This window comes from Mesoplodon mirus, assembly GCF_964341445.2.
Source record: "Mesoplodon mirus genome assembly, chromosome: 11".
In the NCBI taxonomy this organism is placed as follows: Eukaryota; Metazoa; Chordata; class Mammalia; order Artiodactyla; family Ziphiidae; genus Mesoplodon; species Mesoplodon mirus.
The window spans coordinates 71,404,145-71,423,236 of record NC_138987.1 but is presented as its reverse complement, the minus strand read 5'-3'; the positions used below and the strand labels follow the sequence as shown (position 1 = coordinate 71,423,236).

The 19,092-nt window shown below is 37.6% G+C and overlaps 1 protein-coding gene across 2 annotated transcripts in view; it reads right to left on the bottom strand.

The window, feature by feature from the left end:
- Positions 1 to 19,092, bottom strand: part of NUP107 (nucleoporin 107) — a 51,524-nt gene that overhangs the window by 8,362 nt on the left and 24,070 nt on the right. For both annotated transcript variants that reach the window (XM_082635246.1, XM_082635247.1), the window contains exons 10-23: positions 18,459 to 18,547; positions 16,426 to 16,504; positions 14,527 to 14,640; positions 10,450 to 10,540; positions 10,225 to 10,301; positions 8,283 to 8,342; positions 7,105 to 7,250; positions 6,929 to 6,977; positions 3,159 to 3,228; positions 2,720 to 2,838; positions 1,979 to 2,017; positions 1,526 to 1,676; positions 1,078 to 1,190; positions 62 to 164 (exon numbers count right to left, since the gene is read on the bottom strand). In XM_082635246.1, coding sequence (XP_082491372.1) covers positions 62 to 164; positions 1,078 to 1,190; positions 1,526 to 1,676; positions 1,979 to 2,017; positions 2,720 to 2,838; positions 3,159 to 3,228; positions 6,929 to 6,977; positions 7,105 to 7,250; positions 8,283 to 8,342; positions 10,225 to 10,301; positions 10,450 to 10,540; positions 14,527 to 14,640; positions 16,426 to 16,504; positions 18,459 to 18,547 — 1,300 coding nt within the window. The remainder of the gene's footprint in view (positions 1 to 61; positions 165 to 1,077; positions 1,191 to 1,525; positions 1,677 to 1,978; positions 2,018 to 2,719; positions 2,839 to 3,158; positions 3,229 to 6,928; positions 6,978 to 7,104; positions 7,251 to 8,282; positions 8,343 to 10,224; positions 10,302 to 10,449; positions 10,541 to 14,526; positions 14,641 to 16,425; positions 16,505 to 18,458; positions 18,548 to 19,092) is intronic.

Genomic DNA, 19,092 nt, shown 5'->3' with positions numbered 1-19,092 from the left:
ACAAAGTTCTAGAACAGAACAAAAACTTAAAAAAAAAAAAGAATATAAAAATACAGCATACCCAAGAATTTCCTCATTATGGCATTGCCTTGTTTTAGTGCTTCCGCCCTCTGTGATGGGTCAAATACCAACCAGTCAATTACATCGATTTTTAAACGGTCCTCCTATTCATTTAATTGGAAAAAAGAAATGTCAATTGTGTTTTTTCTAAGATATTCTGCAAATTAGTAGAACCAGCTTATGTCTGTACTTCTAGTGAATATTTTCCCTCAGGTTATACAAAATAATGAAAGAAAATAGCTTTTCTTAGTTTATTTTCACATTTAATAGGTCTCTATTAAATTACAGAAAAAACTTACTGGACTGTGAATCTGGAATTATATATGTGATGTCCCACCAACTTAATTATGTAATTCCTTTAAGAGCTCCTCTAAAATTTTTTTCTTTCCTAGATAAAACTTACTATTCTTTTCTGAAAATAGGAATAAGTAAGGTACATAAAAGTTAGTGATTGATCAGGACTTCCCTGGTGGTCCAGTGGTAAAGAATCCACCTTCCAATGCAGGAAACTAAGATCCCACATGCCGCAGAGCAACTAAGCCCACGTGCCTCAATGAGAGAGCCCATGTGCTGCAAACTACAGAGCCCATGAGCTCTGGAGCCCACACGGCATAAACAGAGAGAGAAAACCCACATGTCACAACTAGAGAGAAGCCCACCCGCCACAATAAAAAGATGCCGCAATGAAAAGATCCCGAGTGCCGAAACTAAGAACCGACTCAGCCAAAAAAAAAAAAAAAGTTAGTGACTGATCAAGTATCTAGAATAATCTGATGAGCAAAAATCCAATGCTCGGGTTTTTTCCATTAAAGAAACTTCCCTTAACATAATACTACTATTAAGCAATTCCTTACACAAGACCTTAAGTTTGCTGCCAATTTTTATAACTTGGCTGACAAAGAAAAATTCTTAAAAAAAGAAAGAAACCAGAGTATTTTAAGGTAGAAGTTCACAAAAGCATAACATGAGGGATTATCAGGAGTTATATAACACACCTCTCTCTTCCCCTCAAGTTACCTCAGTAGTGCCAGTATCTAGGGCGGGGGCCAGGTCATGATGACTGAATTCACCATTATCTTTCTTCCGAATATTCTCAACTACGGTTTTTGTTATAGTTGCAATATCCAAATCTAAAGAATTTTTTGAAGAAACAAAAACAAGAATAATCATTCACACTAATATCCTCTAAACAGTCACAATGATTTGGTAAATTTGGGATAACAATTCTTTAAAAATATGTACAATATGAAAGACATTATAAAAGAAAATGCCAAAATTAAAAGATATTTTACACGAGTTACAGTATAGGTTATTTCATTCCTAAAACAGAATTTCACTGAAAACCTCATTCCTTTTTTACCTCGTAAGAGAAATAGGATTTAAAACTAGAAGGCTAAATGTTACTAAAGCCAAAGTGATAATCTGCCTACAAAGCCCAGTAGATGAAGTTCTCAACCATTTTTACCTGCTTCTTTAGCCAGCTCCAGGCAATGGTGGCGCTGTTCAAATTCCGTAACACCTTCCAAAAATAATGCATACTGGGCAACAGCGAGGTCTTGAGGCAAATGACAGGTATAAAATGCTATGAGATTTGTATGTTTCTCATTTATTAAAAGCTAAAAAACAAAAAAAGGATCAAAGTATGTCAATAATAAAACAAGTTCTAGGATCAACGGTGCTTTTTAAAAATTTCACTTCAAAATTTCAAATATATTTAGGAGAGATTCATACAGATATAGATTTGTGCTGCTAAACAGAATTTTAAATTCCAAAAGAAAGTACTTATGACAATTAAAAGACCTTTATGGATTTTGATGACTCTCCTGCCACTAGATATTAAAATATTATCATTCTGATTTTTGTTTTCATTAAAATGGTAAAAAAAAAAAGAATATAATTGTGGTTTCTCAAAGTTTACCTGTATGTATGTCTTTAAAACCTCAATGGAAACTTCTTCCTTCATAGGAAAAAAAGATAATTATTAAATTATAAATACAACTGCTTATGTGTACCAGCAATATATCTAATAAAAATTCCACTATAATGATTTAATGACTTTTAATATTTACCACTGAGCAATAACTATATGCAATAACTAAGTGCTTAGCAAAGTTCATGTATTGCCTTACCCTAACTCTTTGTGGGTAGTTACTATTATTGTTCACATTTTACAGAGGAAGAAACTAAGACCTAAAGAGGTTTTATTTACCCAGAATTACACAGCTAGAAGCTGCCGAGTAAGAATGTGAATCCAGGATTCTTACTCCAAAACCCAAGCTTTCAACTACTGTATCATTCTGCCTTCTAAATGTACTGACCAAAATGTTACCAATCATTTAGGACAGAAGAAAAAGAAAACAAAGGTTTAAGATCTCAGAGAACTTAGTCTGGTTCAGTTAGCTTAGCTGGTTGATTTAGAGCTGGGTACTGATGAGGATTAAAGTTATAAACTGTCCAAAAACCAGGTAACCACCAGCATTCTGCAGCCACAGATTAGAACCCTAACAAATAACCTGCAGTGAATTATCATCGAGTGACCATATGAGACTATGGTCACCATTTCCAGAAAACAACAACCAAAAAGTAGCATGTTTTCCTGACAATAGGTGTATAAAGCATCAGTCTTGCAGAGAAGGGTATACAGCTCATTTTTATTTACTTTGGTCTGTAGTCCCAGAGTGTGGAAACACAAAATGAGGTGAGTCATGAAGCGAAGGAGGTGTCCAGGTAGATTGTTTCTGCTTTTGGAAAGCCATTTGCTAAATTCATCCATCAGACCTATAAGCCATCAAAGCAAAGATGCAACAATAGGGATAAAAATCAAAAGAAGAGATATAAACACTATCCAAGGACATTTATTGTATTCCTATACCACTACCAGTTCACTATCTCATTGTTAAGAACCATCATATAAAACAGACTCTGGATTAAATTCAAACTTTATTTTCTAAAAATTAAGTAAACAGTTGCATTCAGATAGGTTGATATTTATAGAGATGACAAAATGTGGTAAGTTATATGCACTGTTTTGATAACTTTTTACAAAATTACTAAAGAAAACAAAGAACTCATACAAAGTGAAATAAAATATATCTTACCATCAATGTCTCCCAGGATAAGGAATTTTTGAACTATATGATAATGTTCTTGATTCTCTTCCACAACTCTCTGAAAAAATTTTTACATTTTCCATAAATCTACTATGGTCATTCTGCAGTATGTACTCATTGGTAAGCTAAAAATGTCAACTTTTGAAGGAACATATACAAAGAAAAAGCTGGAAATGAAGAGTCTTAGGAGACCAAAATAAAGTAAAACATGAGAAAGATACTGCCCTTGGAATATATACTCAAGGCTGAACGTTATCTCTGAAAGCACAGAATTGTGATAAAACAATTTAATCTCTGTGAATGTTATGAAACTTTTATTTTTTATAGTTTACTACAGTTTTCCTTGGCAGTCCATGGTGAACCAGAAAAGAAGGGCACATGTGACCAAATCAAAATAAACTGTAAGATTTCCTTCAACATAAACAGTGGTTCTTGAAAGCATTCTTTGGGTATTCTTTTCTGCAAATGGCACCAAAAGTAACAAAACCCATCAAAATAGTGATTAGGCACAGAGAAGAAAAAATTTACAAGTAACCTGCTGTTGGATTTTTTTCTGAAGTAAATAATTCATATATTTTAGGTCAAATATATTTTGATCTTTATTTGTCTAAATTTTCCTCCAACATTTTTTCTTTTTTACATTCAAATGTTTGCTCCCTCTGGAACTGATTTTAATACATGGCATGAAGCAGAGATCTAGCTTTGTTTTCTTCCAGATGGAAAGTCAATTAGGTCCATACCATGTATGTAAATAAACCATCCCTCTTCCTCTGAAAAGTCATCTCTGTCATCTACATCTATTAAGTTCTCATATATATTTGGATCTAATATGGATTTTCGTATTCCGATGATCTATTTATTCCTGTGACAATTCGATACTTTTTTTTTTTACATCTTTATTGGAGTATAATTGCTTTACAATGGTGTGTTAGTTTCTGCTTTATAACAAAGTGAATCAGTTATACATATACATATGTTCCCATATCTCTTCCCTCTTGCGTCTCCCTCCCTCCCACCCTCCCTATCCCACCCCTCTAGGTGGTCACAAAGCACAGAGCTGATCTCCCTGTGCTATGCGGCTGCTTCCCACTAGCTATCTATTTTACGTTTGGTAGTGTATATATGTCCATGCCACTCTCTCACTTTGTCACAGCTTACCCTTCCCCCTCCCCATATCCTCAAGTCCATGCTCTAGTAGGTCTGTGTCTTTATTCCCATCTTACTCCTAGGTTCTTCATGACATTTTTGTTTTTTTTCTTAGATTCCATATATATGTGTTAGCATATGGTATTTGTCTTTCTCTTTCTGACTTACTTCACTCCGTATGACAGACTCTAGGTCCATCCACCTCACTACAAATAACTCAATTTCGTTTCTTTTTATGGCTGAGTAATATTCCATTGTATGTATGTGCCACATCTTCTTTATCCATTCATCCAATGATGGACACTTAGGTTGCTTCCATCTCCGGGCTATTGTAAATAGAGCTGCAATGAACATTTTGGTACATGACTCTTTTTGAATTATGGTTTTCTCAGGGTATATGTCCAGTAGTGGGATTGCTGGGTCATATGGTAGTTCTATTTGTAGTTTTTTAAGGAACCTCCATACTGTTCTCCATAGTGGCTGTACCAATTCACATCCCCACCAGCAGTGCAAGAGTGTTCCCTTTTCTTCACATCCTCTCCAGCATTTAATGTTTCTAGATTTTTTGATGATGGCCATTCTGACTGGTGCGATACTGTTTTATTGTATCTTTATATTGTTTTATTATTGAGGAAGGCAAATACCCTATTAACTATTGTTCTTTTCTCGCCATTCTCACTTATCCTTCTACTTGGAAATTTTCTGTTCAGAAATAATACCCCAAAGCATTAGGTTTCAATGTTAATTTTGGAATGACTGATATTTATATCAAATCACCTAATCCAGGAATGTGGTATATCTATTTATTTGTGTCTTTCAATAGGCTTCTAGTTTTTTTTATGAAGGTCCTCAAACCCTTGGTTAATTTTATTCCTGGGTATCTTGTAGTTTGGGTCAGTAATTTAAATGGGACTTTTGCAGGGAGCTAAATCCTTTTCTAACTAGCTGTAACAATTACAAAAAGGATATGATTTTTTTCATAACTTTGTCTTGAATTTAGATACTTTAAAAATTCTCTTATTAATTCTAGTAACTTACTGCATCTTGAGTTTCTAGATTTACACTCTCATCATATGTAAATGCTCCCCTGTTTCTAAATTTGTATCTATTCCTTGACTTTCTTGTTTTATTTTCATTCATTGGAATCTCTAAAACAACAGACTGGCAAAAAAAAACACTTGATAGAGAAAGCATTTCATTTTTTTTACTATACAAAGAACTCTTATACAATAATAAGGAAAAGATAAAATCCAACAGAAAAATAGGTGAAAGCTCTAAATAGGAAATCCAAAAATGGTCAATAAACATAGGAAAACTTGCTCAGCCTTATGAATAGACAGGGAAATATGAGAAGAACAGTGAGTTTCTATTTCCAACCTAATCTGATGGATGGGCAAAAAATAAAAAAACTGTGATATCTGGGACTAGTGAGAATGCAGGGAAATGGCCACATTAATAAATTACTTGTAGGAGTATGAATTAATTGCTACAACAAGGGAATTAACTTAACATACATATACCCTTTAACCCAACATTCCTGCTTTCAGGAAACTTGTAAAGAAACAGGACTAGTAGATAAGCATAAAAAAAATAAGAGTAAATAAACAAGAATGTTCACTGCAGTGCTAGAAGCAACCTAAATATCATCAAAAGGGGAATGATTTAAAAAAAGGATACGTCATTCTATAGAACATTATATACCTATTAAAAATAATAAGTTAGGTTAAGTTAAATCTATATCCACTAACTCAAAGACAGAATCATTAAATGGGGAAAAAAAGCACCATAGACTAATGTAGGTAGAATGATATGAAAAACCACCTCAAAAACCAAAATCCTATACTGGAATATCTACATTATCTACATATATTTGTAAGATTAGGGAGAAGGATATGTAGGATACATATCAATGTTTTATCATCTCAGTGAATGAGAATAACCATAAAGAGGTTGGGAGGAAGTTTTATAAAGGCCTTACTTATACATCTTTAAATTATTTTGTTTCAAGTACATATTTTGGTTATTTAAAAAATTTTTTAAGAATATTACTTTAAAAAATACTGGATTATTTTGAGATCTAGGAAAAGAAAGTCTTGCTAATTTTCATTATATATTTTAATTTTTCAAAAAGAAAGGGATAAATTAGCTTACATGCATACCATATATTTAGATGAAACCAATCCTAAACCAAATAAACAGAAATGATGTATCATTTAAATATGCAGTTAAGTTTTTTCTTTTTTTTTTCTCTTTTCTTTTTTTTTTTTGTGGTACGTGGGCCTCTCACTGTTGTGGCCTCTCCTGCTGCGAAGCACAGGCTCCAGACGCGCAGGCCCAGCAGCCACGGCCCACAGGCCCAGCCGCTCCGCGGCACGTGGGATCCTCCCGGACCGGGGCATAAACCCGCGTCCCCTGCATCGGCAGGCAGACTCCCAACCACTGCGCCACCAGGAAAGCCCAAGTTTTTTCTTTTTAAAGAATATCTCTTATATGAATAAGAGGTGAGGAAAGGAAAAGAGAATATAACAAGATTTCGCATATGCCTTTCAGCTACAGTGCACAACGTAACATTTAGTTTCGTATTCCAGTTATCCTAAAATATTAATATTTACCTTTTTATCAGTAGCTTGAAGTTCTTCAAAAACCTTTTCTAAAGTCCAACTTTGAAAGAAAGAACAAGGAAAGGGATAAAATAATGCTAAGAAATAATATGAACAAAGACTATAAAATAAAACTTCATAGAAAATACTATAAATCCTCATGATGAAAAACAAACCAACTCACTCACTTTGCTTCCAAATATTCTCTAGGGAGTTCTTCAGTTTCATCCAGAGTTATTACTGATGTCCGGATCTCCTGTTCTACCAGACTGTCCACCATCACCCGAAAGTAGGCCCACACTGTGTCTTCCCAGGTGTCACAGACAGGAAGCAGCTTTACCCCATTTCAGAACAGAAACATGCAGACATAGTCAACAAAAAAGAAAGGAAAAGCAGTTACACCCACTTATATGGACTGTAAAGTCACTATGACATAAGACATTGTGGACTGTAAAATAGCATACCAAAATAACCTCCTCTCTCCACCCCTCAAACCACATTTCCTTTTTTTTTTTTGGCCACACTGCACAGCATGAGGTGAGGGATCTTAGTTCCCCAAGCAGGGATTGAACCCATGCCCCCTGAAGTAGAAGCTCAGAGTCTTAACCAATGGACCGCCAGGGAAGTCCCTCAAACCACATCTTCTAAGAAGTCTGAACTATTATGATTTTTTCCATGATGAGTACACAATAGCATCAATTTTCCATGCTGATATAAGATGGTGTTTTAATGTTATGGTAACATTCCTCAAAACAGCTGTAAAATGTAGGGGTAGTAGGAGTTATAAGAAGCACACACACATACGTGAGACAGTTCAAACAGTCATTGTGCCTTTGTGGAACACTTCTGGATAAAGCTATGGGAAACATAAGTCATCAATAAATGTGTATTGGAATTAAATTTACAATTCTTAGAAACTGAAATCTGATTTCATGTATCAAAACATCATTTGGGGGACTTCCCTAGTGGTTCAGTGGCTAAGACTCCAGGCTCCCAATGCAGGGGCCCCAGGTTTGATCCCTGGTCAGGGAACTCCATAGATCCCACAAGCTGCAACTTAGAGTTTGCATGCCGCAACTAAAGATCCCATACGCGACAAAGAAGATCCCTTGTGCCACAACTAAGACCCAGCACAGCCAAATAAATAAATTAATTAAAAAAAAAAGATTAAAATAAATAAAACATCATTTGATGTATGAGATACATCAAACTAAGTACCTCAAGTTACTGTTCTATTTCATGATTATCTCTATCATTGCTATTCTTAGTAGCTTAAGCTTATATGATTATTATATATGGTTATATATATATGACATATATACATGATTTCATTCCATAAAAAAAAGAATTAAAATAAATTGCATACCTGCTTGAGATTCCCACTTAAAGCTGCATAAATTGCTCTCTCATATCTATTGAAAAGCTCCTGAAATACAATGAATATAAATAAAATTGAACTACTGTTTTTCTTAGTATGTCAACTTTTTTCGTAATCTGGAAATCTGCAGTGTCTTCTAAAATGAACTTATTTACTCACCTGACAGTTTCTAAACTTTAGTAAAAGATCTAGTGGGGGAATAAGAAGGACCCTTAGTTTGATATAGTCAATGCTGAAATCTTCCTGAAAAGTCAAATATCTAAATTTCAAACACAGAGTGAAAGCAGATTCAAATCTAATGGATGCTTTGATTATTTATTATAGGCAAATTTTATTCCAGATAGACTCTGTATAGGTGTTTTCCCCTATAAAGTTTCTAAATACCTAATGCTACCTGATAGTGACCTAAGAACAACATCCAAACAAGGCACACTTGGAGCCTGTCACGCATCAGTTTGCATCAAATTCCTAAGTAGAATTAATTATATTCATCAAATTATCCCATTTTACTTCTGGATTCTATTAATGACATTTCCTGTTTTCTCATCATCCAAACAAGAGACTTCAGAGACTCTCACTATACAACTGAGTCCTCTGTGCTGTTTCCAGTTTCTGGTCCTGACCATTTTTGTTCCCTTCTTTTCTACTCTCCATATTAACCCAGGGCAGGTCCTTATTACTTAGTGTCTGAATAACTCTGACAGGCTCCTAACTAGTTTCTCAGTCTTTAGTTCATTCAATTTTAAGCCTATTTTCCACTGCCATGCTAATTTTCTTAAAGCACTGTTGTCATGTGCCCTCAAGGTTTTGATGGCTCACCACTATCTATGGTACAAAGTTCCCATTCCTTAGAGCAGCACTTGAGGACCACCACTGCCTGCTCTTAATTTACCTTTTTCAGTCATCTTCCCATTACAGTCAGTTCTGCTACAATGCTTGTTTTGAAAATGTGAATTTGTTCCAATGCAACTGATATATCAAGGAATGCTTTGAACACAATATAAACTTCCCATTTCCTTATGCACAATTTTGTGCACAAGAAACATTAGCTGAATACAGAAAACAACACCTAACTGAACCAAGCCACTTGGAATACACAAAACTGACACTCCTCAAACATCTACCCTGAGCTCCCTGAGCTCTCCAGGTGTATGATAAGCTAAATCCATCCACATCAACTGTTACAATTTTGTTTCATTTCAGATAACCTCCTTCTATCACTTCTCAATAACTCACAAGCTGCAACCCTCTGACACCTCATTCCACAAGCAAACTCCAGTTCTTTTTCAAGGTAAACTGCCATATTTATTGCAGTATTTATGTGTTTATTTAACAGTGTGACACTGTGCTGTTTTTATTAAGTTTTTAACTTCTTATGTGTCACTGGTGGTTTTTGAGCACTGTGCTCTTAATTCCATTTTCCCTAAAAGCCCTGTGGATTTTCTGCATAATTTGCCATGCTGTAGTGGTTTTTAGGAATGCGTAGGTGGTGTCATGACAGAACTGACTATATTTCTTCTTGTGAGCCTTCTGCTCCAACCTGGTAAACCTACCTTCCCTTGAGTTTTCCCAACCTAGGCATCCTACCTAGAATTCCTTCCTCCCTCCTCACGCCCAACAACTCAAATCCTAGTAATTTTTAAAAGATCGATTCAATTCTCTTTGGAAGCCAGCCCAGTACTTATTCTGTGACTTCATTTGCTACCTTTTTTTGTATTTTTGCCTTATTTCAGTGCTTAATTCTTAGTACTCAGTGTGTCTGAATAACTCTGATTCATAAAGCCTGCCCTGTTCTTCAATTTGACTGGAAGTTCTTCGAAAACAGGAACTTTAGTCTTAAACTACTCTCAACATTTCATAGCATCTTCAGCAGGCCTTCAGTGAATTAAGAGTAAAAATCAGTATCAGTAAATATTTTATTATATCTTACATCTTCTGCCATTCTCCAACAACTTATTTTCCAAATGCATCTATATGGATTCCCTTCAACATGTTCTAATTCTGTTCCTATAAAACAGTAAAAGAAATAAAGTTTATAGTTTAAAATGAGATCTCCTAATTTCAACAATTTCTAAAAACAAAAGCTATACTTCACAAAATTGCCATTTAGAGCTAAATATATCCCCAACTCTCAGAATAAAATCAATTAAAATACCTCCGTTAACATTGGGGTCATGATAGAGCTTCCAGCCTTCAAGTGTTGCAGCTCTCCATGCCTGACCACAGCGTTTGCAGAGTCGTTGTGCCTTTAGAAAGAAGAAACAGCGGTTGGTCATATAACCAATGCAATACTAAAGAAGTACTTGTGCCTTATAGAAAAGTACAAGCAATTTATGAGGATTAGATAACTTATGGCGTAGATGTCACAAAGGATGGTGCAGACAATCAGTAATGGCGTTTCACTTCAGCCATATGCATGGCTTTCTGTGGCCTCTGCCCGCCCGCCCGCCTGCCTTCCTTCCTTCCTTCCTCCCTCCCTCTCTCCCTCCCTTCCTTCCTTCCTTTCTTTCTTTCCCTAATAATCCCTTTGCTCTTTGATTCTGGGCTTACCACTAGGTGCCCATGGTGCCCACAGGCATGTAATTCTGCTAGAGACAAATGGGCTACAGAGGCTGATGACCCTTGATTTATATAAAAGTATTATAAAAACACTGTTAGTCTCTATAATGACAGGGTGCTATTGCTCATTCAGCCCATAAAGATGATATTTCTTCATGTTAAATGTGACCAATCTGATGAGCTTGATATACCAGTGAGACAGAAACATGTTTGTTGGTCCATCATCTCTTTAGGAACCATCTCTCCCCATTTAGTTCATATGGTTTGAGTAGGTCATATGATTCCATCTCTGAACTCAAGGATTAGGCATGTGATCTAACAAGAAACACTCCCAGGACCCCTGCCAGAGATATTGGGAAAGAGAGACACTCCTTTTGCTGGGGTTGCTAGCTTGCAGGAGGATGTAAGGCTGGAGCTGCTGGTGACCATCACTGACACAAATGGCTTCTTGAGAATGAAGCCACAGAGAGGAGTGTCAAGAGCCTGGGAGAGACAGTATCCTAATGACATCTTCTAAGTCCCCGAATCCTGCTTTTATAACCAGATATAACCCTCTATACTTCTCTGTTCCATGAGACAATCAATCCCCCACCTGTAAGTAATCTGAGTTGGGCTTCTGTCATTTGAACCTACAGAATCTGATTAATACAACAAGTTAAGGGACTTCCCTAGTGGTCCAATGGTTAAGACTCCACGCTCACAATGCAGGGGCCCGGGTTTGATCCCTGGTCAGGGAACTAGATCCCGCATGCTGCAACTAAGAGTCCACATGCCACGATTAAAAAGATCTCACACGCCACAACGAAGATCCCGCATGCCATGACTAAGACCCGGCACAGCCAAATATTTAAATAAATATTAAAAAAAAAATTGAACCAGTTAAAAAGTATCATACCCAAAACATCATTTTGGATTTATGACTTTTAAAAATTATGAAAGCTATTTGGCAACATGGAAAAATATTTTTAAAATATTTGATATGCTATCTAAAAAAGGCAGGACAAAATCTGAACGCAAAACCTTAAACACATTTTTCTAAGTGAAATTAGCCAGACACAAAAGAACAAATATTGTATGATTCCACTTACGTGAAATAGCTAGAATAGGCAAATGCATAGAGACAGAAAGTAGATTAGGTTACCAAATGCTGAGAGAAAGGGGAAATGGGGAATTACTACATTATGGTTACGGAGTTTCTGCTTGGGGTGATGAAAAACTTTTAGAAACATAGTGGTAATGGTTTCGCAACACTGTGAATGTAATTAATGTTACTGAAATTTACACTTGAAAATGGTTAAAATGACAAATTTTGTTATATATCTTTCATCAGAATGAAAAAATCAATACTGTAATATACCAAAACTATTGACTTATTCACTTTAAATGGGTGAATTGTATGGTGTTTGAGTTATATCTCAATAAAGATGTTAAAAAAAAAAAAAACCCTGGAAGTATACTATGTTTACGATTATATTAAAAAGATGTACAAAAGAAAAAGGCTTGTAAGTAAATTTTAAAACCCCACTATCTGTGATTATGTAAAGGTAGTGGGACCTTGAGAGTTTTTATTTTTCAAGACTTTCAATAATGTGATTATATTTTTGTTTTGTTTTTAAAAATACATCCTTGTTTGCCATTGTGATTCCTAGTATCCTGCACATCACCTGGCAGAGTGGCTGGGACTCAAATATTTTCTGAACAAATGAGTATGTGTTACTTCTTTTCTTTCTTTCTTCTCTCTCTCTCTCTCTCTCTCTCTCTCTCTCTATTATTTTTTTTGGGCCGCACCACCCACGTGGCTTCCAGGATCTTAGTTCCCCAGTCAGAGATTGAACCCAAACCCTCAGCAGTGAAAGCTCAGAGGCCTAACCACTGGACCGCCAAGGACTTCCCCTTCTTTTCTTAATTAAAAAATAAGAATGATGTTTAATAATCCAACACTTAATACTATAAAAATTACTTAATATATGCTAGTGGTTTGTAACACAGAAGAACAAACAACACTTTGAGCTAACATATTTCTATCTAAAGAACATCGCCAAGAGTACAGCAAAACAGGTACAACATAGTATCTGAAGCTTGAAGCTCCTATGTATCAGACTACCTCATCTAAAAAGTCCACAAAGCCATCCAGTAAGCTGTCTAATCAGATACTTCACATCTTACACACAAGACCTTAACTATCACAAAGGAGGTTACATTTTTTAAAAATAAATTTGTTTATTTATTTGTTTTTATTTTTGGTTGTGTTGGATCTTTGTTCTGTGCACGGGCTTTCTCTAGTTGCAGCGAGTGGTGCGCAGGCTCCTCATCATCGTGGCTTCTCTTGTTGCAGAGCACGGGCTCTAGAGTGCAGGCTCAGTAGTTGTGGCACACGAGCTTAGTTGCTCCGTGGCATGGGGGAATCTTCCCGGGCCCGGGATAGAACCCATGTCCCCTGCATTGGCAGGCAGATTCCCACCCACTGCACCACCAGGGAAGCCCAGGAGGTTACATTTTAAAGAGGTGAAGTTAAAAGGAAGAAATCTGAGGGGATCATAGTCTTCAAATGCTAGACAGTGTCAACTAGAAGAGCAATTAGGGTAAGACTTATTCTTTTTTTTTTCACGGTACGCGGGCCTCTCACTGTTGTGGCCTCTCCTGCTGCGGAGCACAGGCTCCGGACGGGCAGGCTCAGCGGCCATGGCACACAGGCCTAGCCGCTCCATGGCATGTGGGATCCTCCCGGACCGGGCCACGAACCCGTGTCCCCTGCATCGGCAGGCGGACCCTCAACCACTGCACCACCAGGGAAGACCCAGACTTATTCTTAACTCTTAAAAATCCAAACTAGAAATAGGAACTTCCCTAGTGGCGCAGTGGTTAGGAATCCGCCAGCCAATGAAGGCGACATGGGTTTGAGCCCTGGTCCAGGAAGATCCCACATGCCGTGGAGCAACTAAGCCCATGCACCACAACTACTGAGCCCGTGCGCCTAGAGCCCATGCTCCACAACAAGAGAAGCCACCGTAATGAGAAGCCCGCGCACCATAATGAAGAGTAGCCCCTACTCGCCGCAACTAGAGAAAGCCCACGTGCAGCAATGAAGACCCAACACAGCCATAAATAAATTTACTAAAAAAAAAAAAAAAAAAAAAAGTCTTCATTGAATTTGTTAAAAAAAAAAAAAAATCCAGGGCTTCCCTGGTGGCGCAGTGGTTGGGAGTCCGCCTGCCGATGCAGGGGACACAGGTTCGTGCCCTGGTCCGGGAAGATCCCACATGCCGCTGAGCGGCTGCGCCCGTGAGCCATGGCTGTTGAGCCTGCGCGTCCGGAGCCTGTGCTCCGCAACGGGAGAGACCACAACACTGAGAGGCCCACGTACCGCAAAAAAAAAAAAAAAATCCAAACTAGAAATAATGGGGCTATGCCTAGGGTATGCAGTACACTAATGGGAAGGCAAAATTTGACTTCTTACAAAGAATTTTCTACCAGAGTTGTGCAAACTGAAGTGCACTGCTTTCTGAAGCAATGTGTTCTTTATCACTAGAAATGGTGGAACAGGAATTAGATCCAGAAATACTGTGAAAAAGATTACTGCATTGAGGAGTTATACTCAGTGGTCACAAAGACCCTTTCCAACTTACAGTCTGTGACTTTTTGATATTGGACAAGCAGGGTATACATCATTTACCTCTTCTGTCATTCCAGCACGAATCAGAGTGAAAAGATACTTAAGTAATCTGACTTCATCTTCTCTATCCAGATCATCAAGGGGCATCTTCTGTCTTATGGGAGCATCAGGGTCCTACAAAAATTAATTAATTAATTAAATCATCAACTATAAATTCTTTATATGCACATACAATTTAAACATCATCAAGAGATGATAAATGTCTCCTGAATTACATACTGAAATAAATTCACTGAATTTAGTTAAGTAACAAAGGGAATGAAAGTGTCCCAAGTGTCCCAAATAGCCACATAGCTGTCTGCTGCCCATTCAAAACAGACTCTGTTGGCCCACAAAGGTGCACACTTTAGTCAGACAAGCTGGAAACAGCCCTAGTCCAGCCCAGCAGCTCTAGAAATTCTACTCATAATTCAAGCTGACTTGAGCTTTACCCTGTTGTAGCAACTACATGGCCCAGTTAATCCTAAACAGAATTAGGCCTAGATGGAGAATGAGCAGAGGAGAAACTGCAGGAATCACAATGCATTCTGTGGCTAGAAGGTGCTTAGCTGGTTCTTTCTGAGAACATATGAGAAGAGAGCCCAGTACGGGACTAATGCTACACAAAGCACACCAACACCCAACAAAAGAAATTTTAAAACAGATTTCTAATAGATACCTCCACCCTCAGTTATTCCCAGCAACTACCTTTCATGAATAAAAAGAAATGTGCCTTTGAACACTGGGGAAAACATAGTGTCCTCACTTTTGCGGCAAAGAGCACACATGATCTACATCAGTGGTCCCCAACCTTTTTGGCATCAGGGACCGGTTTTGTGGAAGACAATTTTTCCACAGACGGCAAGGGGGGTGTGCGGGGGAAGGGGAGGGTTCAGGTGGTAACAGGAGCGGTGGGGAGCAATGGGGAGCGGCAGATGTAACTTGGCTCACTCGCCTGCCACTCACCTCCTGCTGTGTGGTCCACTTCCTAACAGGCCGCGGACCGGTACCAGTCCACAGCCCGGGGGTTGGGGACCCCTGATCTACATGATGAGTTTCAGATGAAAAGCTATTTTAATGTGACTTTAAAAGAGGAGTAATTCTTATTCCAAATGTTACTGAGTAATATGATTATCAATTCAAAAACTGGAAGGCATAATAGGTCAACTGGCTAGTTTCACAAATATTTTGCAGACAGATATAATCATTCAATTTTGGAACATGGTTTCTTTCTGGCAAAAGGAAATCACTACTTTCCAGATGTTAAGGGTAAATGATTTTTAGTTGCTTGCTACAGGGGTAATTTTGCTACAATTTATTACAAGAACTTTCAGTAGTTTCCAAATAATTTTCATCAAAACACACTTTTGTTACCAAATGGAATTTTACCTATTTTTTTGACTGTTACTTTCTTCTCTCACTCTTCACTATAAACATTTAATTCACATGCCTCCACCTATCACAAAGCTCTGTTCCTTCATTTCTACAATAATTAGACTCCCGTTCTTTTCAAATCCAGTTACTCCTATAACTCATATCCTAGAATGACCCTTCTAACCTCAACCTAATTAACAAAGCTTTATTTTTTTCCCCTGCTTTCTATATAAAACAGCTTTCATAGGTCACCACCTTACAGCTGCAGAGTCAAACCTTGCTATAAAGTCAAAATTAATTTGTTTTAATGCTGGAAAATCAAGAACACTTTCTATACTTGCTTTTACAATTTACAATCTATAGGCCACAGATGGGTTCAAATATATGCCATCAAATTCAAACGCAACTTAGTAATTTTCAGAGTTAAATAGTATATGCAATCCTTCAGGAAACTAAAACAAGGATCCAAGAAAATAAAAATTCTCAGCCTTTAAGAATAAAAATCACTTAACTTTGAAGGCAACTTCCATTTCAAAGAACACTTACCAATTCAGTGACAAGAGGACGGACACTTCCTATGTAAGAAGAGAGCTGCCGCTGTTTTAAGGTATGCAGAGTATTTTCCCTGAAAGAATAAGTACAACTTTTTTTTAAACGAGGAATTTTAATAGGTCTACTTAAAAAAAATCAAGTCAAGGAAAGAGAGTACAAACTCAGAAAAAACAATCAAAACGCTAATATAAAAGGGCATTTTAGCTCAGATGACTAATGATGTTGAGCACTTTTTCATGCCTTATTGGCCATTCACCTATCTGCTTTTGTGAGGAATCTGTTCAAATCTTTGTCCTTTTTATCCAGCTGTCTTCTTACTACTGAGTTGTAGATTTTTTTTTTTTTTTGCGGTACGCGGGCCTCTCACTGTTGTGGCCTCTCCCGTTGCAGAGCACAGGCTCCGGACGCGCAAGCTTAGCGGCCATGGCTCACGGGCCTAGCCGCTCCGCGGGCATGTGGGATCTTCCCGGACCGGGGCACGAACCTGTGTCTCCTGCATCGGCAGGCAGACTCTCAACCACTGTGCCACCAGGGAAGGCCCCGAGTTGTAGTTCTTTATGAACTACAGGTTCTTTATGTTTCTTCCAGTCTGTGGATTGCCACCAATTCCTTTTCTCAATGATGTCTTTTAATGAGGTTTTAATTTTGAAGTCAAATCAATCTCTTTCTCCTGATTACTGTTTTCTGTGACAATCGCTTATTTGCCAGGTCACAAAAACGTCCTCTTATGTTTTCCTCTAAGAGCTTTACAGTTTTAGCTTTTACATTGGGGATTATGATCCATCTTGAATTAACTGTTGGGTACAGTGTGAGGGAGGTATCAAGGTTAATCTTTGTTCACATAGATATGCAGTTTTTTCCTGCATGGTTTGTTCAAAAGACATTGCTTTCCCCACTGGATTGTTTTGATGCCTCATTAAAAACCAAATGACCACAGAAGTGTGGCTCTGTTTTAGGATTCTCTATTCTCTTTTATTGCTTGGCAAGAAAAGGAGCCTAACTCGTAAAAAACTTGCAAAAACCTTAATAGGACATATTAACTTAAAAAATTTTTTTCTGAAAATGAAAATTTCTCTTTCTCTCAGAAAAACCACAACTAACCAAGATTTAAGATTAAAAATAAAATTTGGTAGCACTAATTTCCTAGTTAAGCAGAGAAAAAACAATTGATTTATAGACTTGATACATATATAATGTTACTGAATTTAAAGGCAAACTGAACTTTTTCTTTAAGTCTTGAAATAAACTGTCCCTTTAACCTAGGGGTGCTTGCTTTCTGGTTTCAAGGTCTTACAATAATTTAGAAGCACTGAAGAATGCAGGGAAAAGAAATTAAAAAACAAAACCACATACACGTAGCTAGAAACATGGGAGAATTGTCTTCTTGATAATCAAATTATGATTATTAAGAAAATATGGCAAAGTGATTGTTTGAAAACATGAATCAGACCATGTCATTCTTTTATTCTCAAGGTTTCCCATCACATTTAGAATAAAGTCCCAAACCCTTACCTTGGCTACCTGTAAAAGTCCTATATGAGCTGGCTCTCTTCAATCTCATTTCTTCCTACCATTCTTTTCTTTGCTGTGTTCACACTGGCCTCCTTGTGCAAATGCTTTACCTTCTTAGAGTCTCGGTAGTTCCTGCTCTTGCCCTGAACACTTGTCCCTCAAATTTTTGCATGTCTGGCCTCCCTTATTTCTTAAAAACCTCTTACTCTTATTACCTGTTATTTGCTTAGAGAGGCCTTCCCTGGTCACCACTTCTACTTAAAGTAAATCCCATTACCATCCTCTATCTATCAACTCTGATTCTTTTTTTTTCTTTCAAAGCTCTTAGCACCCAGTAGGATATATGTCTATTTGCTGTCTAACTCTCCTATACAATTATAAATTCCACAAAGGCAGGGTTTTTATCTGTTTTGCTCACAGACTGAGTTCAGTAAGAACTGAATAAATATTTGTTGAAAGATGAAAAGACAAAACCAACATTAAATGACTTCAACAATAAAAGTTTAGCGACTTACCAATATACTGACTTTGCATAAAACTCAATATTATCCGAAAAATCTCCAATCTCATCTTTGGCAATGCTCTCCAACCAATCTACCACCAGCTAGGAAAGGGGGACAAAAAGAGTATTAATTATAAAATCTGTAAGTATTTTATTTGAAGTAGTATTACTCCTACCATTAATTAAAAAAAAAAAGGTTTCGGGCTTCCCTGGTGGCGCAGTGGTTGGGAGTCCGCCTGCCGGTGCAGGGGACGTGGGTTCGTGCCCCGGTCCGGGAAGATCCCACTTGCCACGGAGCGGCTGGGCCCGTGAGCCATGGCCGCTGAGCCTGCATGTCCGGAGCCTGTGCTCCGCAATGGGAGAGGCCACAACAGTGAGAGGCCCGTGTACCGCAAAAAAAAAAAAAAAAAAAAAAAAAAAAAAAAAAGGTTTCTAATTCAAAACTATCAAGTAAAAATTTTTTCTATCACTGTTTTTACTTTTTCTTTTTTTTGCGGTACGCGGGCCTCTCACTGTTGTGGCCTCTCCCGTTGCGGAGCACAGGCTCCGGATGCGCAGGCTCAGCGGCCATGGCTCACGGGCCCAGCCGTTCCGCGGCATGTGGGATCTTCCCGGACCGGAGCACGAACCCGTGTCCCCTGCACCGG